Source organism: Penaeus vannamei, unplaced genomic scaffold (genome assembly GCF_042767895.1).
Source record: "Penaeus vannamei isolate JL-2024 unplaced genomic scaffold, ASM4276789v1 unanchor5367, whole genome shotgun sequence".
Lineage (NCBI taxonomy): Eukaryota > Metazoa > Arthropoda > Malacostraca > Decapoda > Penaeidae > Penaeus > Penaeus vannamei.
In genome coordinates, this window is record NW_027218345.1 from 1 (window position 1) to 10,000 (window position 10,000).

Below are 10,000 nucleotides of genomic sequence, written 5' to 3' on the forward strand. Positions count from 1 at the left end.
TAAATATGTAGAATCAAGGTCTATATAAATATAGGTCTCGTCACTAAGCGACTCAAATTCGTCCATCTCGCTTATGACGTCATCTGGAGACAGCCTGGGGGTTCGACGCTAATCGTGTGGTCATTCTTGGATGTGATGTCGAGCCGGAAGGATCTCTCCCTCTCTCCATTTTCGCTCGCTTGACAGACCGGCGCGTGCAAAGCCACAATACCCAGTGATTGGTTGCAGCTTATATATGTACATTTATGTCATTATGTTTATGTATTGCCATTATTATTATTATTATTAACATTATTATTGTTATTGTTGTATGATTTGTTTTATAATAAATTCAGCAAAAAACATTTGGAGTTTACATATGCCATGTCTTTTTTTTTTTTACATCTTTATTATGGCATGTCTAAGCTGCAACATGAAAATTACAAAACTAAATTCACGTAGAATATGTGATATAGGCCTATAAACAATCGCTGATAATCATCGCCTGTAAAATCTGTCCAATATGCAAATCGTTCAATGTGCCGACATCTAAAATTACTTAAGTATCAGCTCATTTACCACCGTTTTCTATTATCTCCTTCCACCCTACCATGCTCTAATTCCCCCGGCCCCCCTTGCTCTCAGCTCTCTCCAAGTGACGTCATAGGCCTTATCACCCAAAGCTGCGCAGAACTCTGAAGTGACGAGACCTGTACTTATATAGACCTTGTGTAGAATAACTGATGTAGACGTCAAGGAGGAAAGAGTGAAAAAAAATAGTTGATATTTTGAAGCTTTGTAAGCGTGAGATTGAAAGGATTGTAAGTAAAGAAAGGAGTGAATGCCGAATCTAGAGATAATTGGATATTATGTGAAAAAGCAGAAGACAATAGAACTTGATAATATGTTAATTATCCAGAATACGCTTCCTACAATCACTGTCAAAGGTGAACAATCTTCTACAATTATTTTTGCAATATGAAGTTGGGATTGATATATTATTTGATTAAAAGTCATGAACAAAGTATTTTGAGGAGATTGTTGGCATTTACTAGTGTTAAGTGCAATGAAGGTAATATGTGTACTTGAATTACAAGTCTGGCATTTATGAATTAAATTCTCATTTATCTAGTTTCTAATGATTATGTACTTTATGAAGGTTCATATATTGGGTATTTGGTAATTTTCTATATTACCTCCGCCGCTTCGATATCAACGATTTTGATATTGTTGGATTCCTCTCACTCTATACAATGCAAATATGAAGGTTTTATTGCACGAAAACCCCCCATTAGTGGCAAACTTAGCAGGGGCGATAATGTTGGAGTGGCAGACGTAATAGAGAAAATTACCCTAATGACATAACCCATAGTTGAAATAACCATGGTTATTCACCCCTGCCAAGGAAACAAAATATCCCCCACATATTCACGGCAGGATAGAGCGCACACAAACTAGATGTGGAGCCGATAACCTACTTTAACCTAGGATTTTTAAGGTACTAACCTGATTGATAGATGCCGCTGATAGTAGGGAGTGTGCTCCTGAACCTTTTCTTCACGTCCAGGCGTGCTGGCTGCCCGTACCTGCCGCAGGCTCTCTCCTGACGGAAGAGGCCGTGGTGGAAGCACATTTCCAGCATTTGTTCCTGGCTGGTTGCTACCTCGTGCAGGAAATCGGTCTCGGTAACAAAAGGATGTTTATCTGAATTCCTAAACATTTCAAACTCCTTTATTGTACAGATTATTATCACTTTTATTATTATTATTTTCATTTCTGTCATCAGGATAATTATGATAATTATTAACATTTCCATTACTTTTGTTACCTTAATTATGATAATTGTTGATATATAATGTCTTGAAAATATTTCTTATTTGAGCTTTTATTGTTTGGTCAGTGCTGTCATTTTATTATTTATTTACTATAGAGCTATAATGTTTATGTCAACACTGAAAAAATTACTAGAATAATGTTTTAGCATTCTTCTTACAGGAGACTACGTGGGAGAAGTCGAAGTTCCCTTACTCTGCCCTCGCCTCTCCTGTCCAGTGAAGCCAGGGTTCCCTTGAGCGAGGAGCCTCCCATATTGAGACCCAAGGGAAGGCACATGCTGTCACTCAGCTTCTAGAAATTTTGCAGTACAGATAGTGTATAAATCCATAAGGTAAGATCATGGAAGAATGGGTTGAGCTGTTTTTTATGGCTGTGGGTAAATGTGCAGTTATGTAATTGTGTTTAAATGTACTTGTATATATATATATATATATATATATATATATATATATATATATATATATATATATATATATATATATATATATATATATATATATACATGTGTGCATTTGTGTAAACATACACAGACACACACACACACATATATGTATTTGTATGTGTATGTATTTATGTCTCTGCTTCATATTAGGTTGGGTAATCGGTAAATCTGCAGTTATGGAGTTATGCATACATATATATACACACACATATATATATACATACTTATTATATATAATGTATATATATATATATATATATATATATATATATATATATATATATATATATACATACTTATTATATATATATATATATATATATATATATACATACTTGTTATATATAATATATATATATATATATATATATATATATATATATATATACATACTTGTTATATATAATATATATATATATATATATATATATATATATATATATATATATATATATATATACATACTTGTTATATATAATATATATATATATATATATATATATATATATATATATATATATATATATACATATATAGTTATATGTAGATATACATATTTGTATATGTACATGTATTTATACGTATATACATATTTTGGTATTCATATTTATGAATATATATACATACTTATAGACATTATATGATATATATGTATATATACATATATATGTATGTATACATATATATATACATTCCTATATATATATGATACATATGCAGTTACTTTTATTTCAGGAAAGAAATAAGATATAACCATGTATAATCTTTAGCAGATGCACTTGTACTATCTAATCTTTGACATTTAACACATTTTATCCTAATCTTTAACTCCTCATTACCCTCTCCGACACAATATGACTTTGATGTCTAACACATTTATTTGTTTCAAACATTAACCATTAAAGATTAGGACTCTATATGACTTTGATGTCTAACACATTTATTTGTTTCAAACATTAACCATTAAAGATTAGGAAAGAGATGCCCACTACTGGTAAAACAAAACATATTTCCAATGAACGTCTGTTCTCACGACACCCTGCAGTGAGATTATGAAAATAAGATTGTCAAAGCCACAAAGACAATTTTTAGGTGGTGTTGGATGTGGGACTTGTGATGAGTAATCTTTTTAAGAATAGCACTAGTAGCTGAAATATTTTGCTGATTTTGAGTATGTTCTCTCTATATGATGGATGATGAGTAAGACAAGAAAATCATGGACTTTGGGTGAGATATAAGATACATACAGCCTTTTAGAATCTTTAGAAGGCTATGTCTCCAATACATAATTTTGCCTTTATTGAAACCAGAAAATCATTTTGATTTACTTGTGATTCTCATGGTATACCAGTTCATGCTTAAGTGGAAGGTGAATGAAGAGATTTTTCTATTAAATGAAAGTCTTACAAGTAATAGATGACAAAGTGTGAAAACTAGACAGCAATATGACAGAGGATATTGAGCAACATTGGGTATATTTTCAATTTCATAGGATCCTAAAGATATTCTTTGTTTGTTTGCAGCCAAACATAATATATATATATATATATATATATATATATATATATATATATATATATATATATATATAATTTTTTTTTTTTTTTTTTTATTATATTTAAGGTTGCCAAATGAGATTAAACAATGCACTATGAAAGCACGTTTTGACATCATGACATCTTCATTTTTTTTTTTTTTTTCAGATAAAGTGTTTGAAACAAGTGTCTATATATTTCAAAATTTTCAAGTCTTCACTCTTGTTTAGATTTTAGTTTTTTACTTGAAATGTTTCACATTATGTAATTGCACTTTGTGTTTGTGTCAGTGTATAGATATAATACTAAAGAAAGTAAATGTAGTTAGAGATTACATATATTTGTATCTCAGATTGTGGATTAAGTTGGTGGCTAAGGCTGTGAAAGGTTATGCTCGAGGCTAACAGGTTATGGCCAGTGAGGAAAGAAGTATTTTATTTATTTGCTTTATTATAATTATTGTTATTAACCTGTTAAGGGGGCTGTCGCGACAAAAAAGAAAAAAGAAAAAAGAAAAAAAAAATGAAAAAAATCTCCTGTAATCTAGTGGGCTTTGGCAATCTCTTGATGTAATATTTTTGCTAAATATGTAAAGTTAAAGGAGTTATAACTAAATCTCTGACCCCCCACCTCCCGCTCTGATGTTTACATTTTCGCGTCCATAAAAATATACTCTACAAACATTTTTTGGGGGGGGTTGGGGGGGTTATTTTGGCATTCTCTGGAAGTTAGCTGGCAACTCTGTTTACCCATCAGCTGATCATCAAGACTGGGACTCTGGAAGACAAAACTCCACCAGAAAATTAGAGAGAAAGGTTGCCAGCTCCTACCTCCATGACAGCATATTGCAGAATAGGCCCATATAACACAGTAAGGGGACAATACTAATTGTTGATGTTATTTTAGTATTTAATAAACGTAATATGATCAGAAATACTTCTTAATCACAGCTGCAGTAGTTGTTTATACATTTAAATACCCCACGTGGTCAGGTTAGGTGCTGGAAAGCCTGTGGTGACACGCGATAATTCCACAATTATGTGCAGTTATTACCATTAATACTTTGCAAAAGGAGGGGACAATGTACTAGCAACACTTCAGAATACCATGTGAATGCCATAGAGTGCAACAAGATTGCCGCAGAGATTTGAATTCTAAAAAAAAATAATAATACTGAAAAAAAATAATAAATAAATAGATAAATAAAAGAAAAAAGAAAAAAAAAATTGAGGGAAAAGTTTCCTAAATTTCGGAGCCTGTTATCTCAAAACTACACTTTTGTCAACATTTGTCAGAATTTTAAAAATTTATCCATAAATACTTGGGCGATTCTAATGAGGTTTGGATAATTTAAAAGCTGAATATATTTGCGATGGTTTTCTTAGAGAAAATTTTCATTTTAGGTAATAGTAGCTCATATATTATCGTGATATTCATAAGACTGAACATTTAGAAAAAAATATATTCCCACTAAACTAAAACGAAATTTAAAACTCTTTGCAAGTTTTAGGTATTGCTATAGACTACAGGTGGCAATTTTTTCAATAAGTTTGTTCAATGGATAAGTGCAATTTTAAAGAGTTTGTAATTGTTCAAAACCTTGTTTTTCATTAATATGATATGAAACATGGCGTTTATCAATTATTTATATGTATGTATAATATATTAAAAAATCACGAATATCTGATCATAACTGATGAACTTCGTTCTCGAGCGCGATGGCCCCCCTAAGGGTCTCCCACGACGTACACTAATTATGCATTTTATTCACATATTGCACTCAATGGCATATACAGTTCTCAACTTTAAAAGCCCTTGTGAAGTATTCTCTGACTGCACATAATGTTTACTCCTATAGAAACCCATAGGAATATCATCTGGCCACCACATTCTGAGAACATTTGGAAGTTTGCTGCAGCTTTTGCCTAATTTATGTTTGTTGGATATATATATATATATATATATATATATATATATATATATATATATATATATATATATATATATATATATATATATATATATGCATATATATATATATATATTTTTTTTTTTTTTTTTTTTTTTTTTCCGTCATTGTTTCAGATATTAGAAAAAGATAGATAATTACTATTACTATGTTGGATTTTTTTCTTTTTATACTGTCTGATCCTTGAATATATTTTTTGTCTTCTGGAATAAAAAGAAATCAAGGAATAAAATTTTCCCCCCAAAATTATTTATTTCAGCATTAATTAAATAGCTATATTTATGTAAGAATGGATAAATAAATGATCAAAAGATATAAGAATTTTAAAAGGAAAATGAATAAGAATTGAATGATCGCAAAGAAAATCACTCCTGAAGATAAGAGAGGGTGAGGCTACGGAAGCACCCACAATCACAGAGGGTGACGCTTGAGAGGTTAATAATTACACATGTCATTATATATGATAATTTGTATATGCAAATGATTAGCTATGTTATGGATTCTGTTATCTTTGTTCTGTTTTTCCATTCACAGGCCAACAACGAGTATTCTCACCGACCAGATTCCTTTGGCCCCACTCATGGACGAGGAAGTATTTGGCACAGGAGTCCATATCAAAGAAGAACTCAACGAAGGTGTCACCGAAGAAAATGAGGTGGAAATTAAGGAAGAACTGTATGATCATGCAGATGAAGTGAGTGAAGTGAAAGTGAAAAATGAATTTCTTTCCTTCAGGGATCTTCAAGACCTTGAAAATGAAGCAAATGTAAAAGTCTCATGTGATATTATTGAAGATTGTAATACCTTTTCGAGAGTGCCAACTGTGGCTGAGGAAAATGAGAAAAAATGTTCATCAGAAAAAGATCAGAGGATGAGAAAACATACAAAGGAGAAACCATATAGTTGTGAAATTTGCAGAAAAGCCTTTGCTTTGAAATGTAATCTAGTAGTGCACTTGAGAGTACATACAAAGGAGAAACCATATAGCTGTGACATTTGCCATAAAGACTTCTCATATAAATCTGAATTTGTGAGACACATAAGAGTACATACAAAGGAGAAACCATATATCTGTGACATTTGCTATAAAGACTTCTCATATAAATCTGACTTAGTGAGACACATAAGAGTACATACAAAGGAGAAACCATATAGCTGTGATATTTGCAAAAAAGCCTTTTCTGAGAAAGGTTCTCTGGTAAAGCACATGAGAATACATACAAAGGAGAAACCATATATCTGTGAGATTTGCAATAAAGCATTTCCTGAGAAAGGTTCTCTGGTAAAGCACATGAGAGTACATACAAAGGAGAAACCATATATCTGTGACATTTGCAATAAAGGTTTCTCTCAGAAATGTTATCTAGAAGTGCACATGAGAGTACATACAAAGGAGAAACCATATAGCTGTGAGATTTGCAATAAAGACTTCTCAAATAGATTTAGCTTAGTGAGACACATGGTAATACATACAAAGGAGAAACCATATGGTTGTGAGATTTGCAATAAAGGTTTCTCTCGGAAATGTTATCTAGAAGTGCACACGAGAGTACATACAAAAGAGAAACCATATATATGTGACATTTGCAAAAAAGCCTTTTCTGAGAAAGGTTCTCTGATAAGGCATTTGAGGGTACATACAAAGGAGAAACCATATAGCTGTGAGATTTGCAAAAAAGCTTTCTCAGAGAAAAGTCATCTTGTAAGGCACATGAGAGTGCATACAAAGGAGAAACCATAAATCTGTGACATTTGCAAAAAAGTCTTCTCTCAAAAAGGTCATCTTGTAAAGCATATGAGAGTACATACAAAGGAGAAACTATATAGCTGTGAGATTTGCAATAAAGGCTTCTCAGATAAAATTTATTTACTAAAGCACATATGAATACATACAAAAGAGAAGCTAGATATCTGTGACATTTGCAAAAAATCCTTCTCTCAGAAATATAATCCAGTAGTGCACTTGAGAGTACATGCAAAGGAGAAACCATGTAGCTATAAGATTTGCAATAAACACTTCTCAGATAAGTCTGTCTTAGTGGGTCAGAGTGCAGAACATGCAGAGGATAAGCCATTTATGTTTGGTTTCCAATAAAACCTTATCTCTAAATTATATTCTAGCACTACACAAGAGAGTACATGCAAAGGAGCAATGTGCTTGAGGATTCTCCAAGAAATATGACTTGGTGATTATGTGCAGGTATGCAAAGTCAGAGTCAAGGAGGCATTATCTGGGAAAGAAAGAATACTCTGGTGTACATAAAGGTCACAGGCCTAACATGTATGAGTTCTGTAGATATACCTTCACCCACAGAAGAAATTTCAAGGGTACATGAGAATTATGAAGGATTAAAATGATCTACAAGGAAGACTTCCTCTTGACATTTTTGTGGCAGATGCATCATAGTGTTTGAAAGTTCTCTTTTTTGACTTATGTTTCATATGATTTTGTTTGTGTAGTTTTGTGTTTTGTATTTTCATTTTTATAGACATTGTCACTACGGGGCAGTCAAAAGACAACCACTAATGTTCACAGTGTTTCAAAAAACTGCTCTCCAATACAGCCACTTATATGGAGGTCATTGGCCAATTTATTGATGTGTTTTGTAACATCTTTCATAATTTTGTTATTACAGTTACAGGCAGACACTTCATATTCTTCATGTGAAATCCTATATAAGATCTGTATTAAAAGGTAAATGAAAGTTCACTCAAGGAAATAATTTTGTTATCTATGTTATGTATTAACATACACTAAATGATATATGCTATTAACACTATAAGTTCCTATGTATAAATTGACTAACAATTATTATGTTTGTGATACCCGTGCAACGATGTGCAATCCCAACAATCTATAAGTCCATTTACATAAACAAAAATACATTTGCATCTATGTGTATATATATATAACTGTATACATATTTCTATCATATCTATGCATCATTTCATACTTTTCTTATACAATAAGAAATTACTTGGGATGATTTTGTTCTCAATTTTTTCAAAAAGGCCTGAATTAAATTTAATCTCTTTACTGCTAGAGTTGTATGTAAAGTGTTTCATTATATCTTGAGATATACATGTGTATATCTGATGCAGATGTGATGAAAGTGTATTAAATGCATCTGTCAATGTGAAGTACTAGTATTTCATATCTTTATTTAGATTTTGTTGACAACCATCATCAGTATGTGTGAAGCAAGCAAGAAAGCAATTGACTTTATGTGAGGGGAACATTCATCTTTGTGCCTTGAGTTATTTTGAGAGGAAAAGCAGCGTCCAGCAGTCGGGTCCTAATATATCCTTTTAAGGACAGGCACACCTTTAGCCGTTATGATGTAAGGACGTATGACGTGTATATGCATCATGAATCACGATTGGGTGGGCCAGCTATACACAGAACACTATTGCATAAGGATTACATTATAGAGAATTCTGGCCCTGTCTTGGTAGGGATATATATGTATATATACATATGTATATATAGTTATATAGATATGGCATATATGGAATAACCTCACACACCAATATTTGCAAAATATTTTTTGCTAATTGTGTGTCAACATATTGAGAGAGCTTTTTATTTTGTTAGTTTATAACCTGGTAGAAAGTGATACACTGGCCAGCCAATCAGAGTACAATGCTCCTAGATATATTTCATACATGCCTTAGATTTATATTTTCTTTGTAAATTGTTATGTATGTCTCTTCATATAAAGTTTTCAAGGAAAAATGTTTTTGTTTTTATTCATTTGTGCTACTTTTGCAGTATAAGTAAAATGTCCACAATAAAAGGTTAATGATAGTTGCTAAAACAACAGGGTAAAAATGTTGAATGTAATTAGTTATGTGATTGGATATTGACTTCAAAGGAATGTCTTTAAAATCATAATGTATAGTTATGGTTAAGATATAGACAGAAAAGTATCAGGATTAAATACAGATGTTACTGTGAGTATGTCTGCTTATCTGTCTCTGTATGTATCATTATGCAAACATACAAAAAACAGCAAACAAATATATATGTGTGTGAGAGAATGTGTTTAATATATACATATATATATATATATGTACATATATATATATATATATATATATATATATATATATATATATATATATATATATATATATAAAACGTGTATGTGAATCATTTATATATATTTATATATACATAATTACAAATATATATAAATAAATGTTTATAAGATATGAGTACAACATGTTTATATATCA

At 31.3% G+C, this 10,000-nt stretch overlaps 1 protein-coding gene across 1 annotated transcript; it reads left to right on the forward strand.

The window, feature by feature from the left end:
- Positions 1–1,546: 1,546 nt before the first annotated feature.
- On the forward strand, positions 1,547–9,497 carry LOC113804261 (zinc finger protein 271; the record flags this gene model as incomplete). Its single annotated transcript, XM_070120517.1, is given in 4 exon segments — positions 1,547–1,664; positions 1,975–2,146; positions 4,549–4,662; positions 6,296–9,497. A coding segment is annotated over 1 exon segment (1,161 nt). The 3' UTR covers positions 7,503–9,497.
- Between the last annotated feature and the right edge of the window lie 503 nt (positions 9,498–10,000).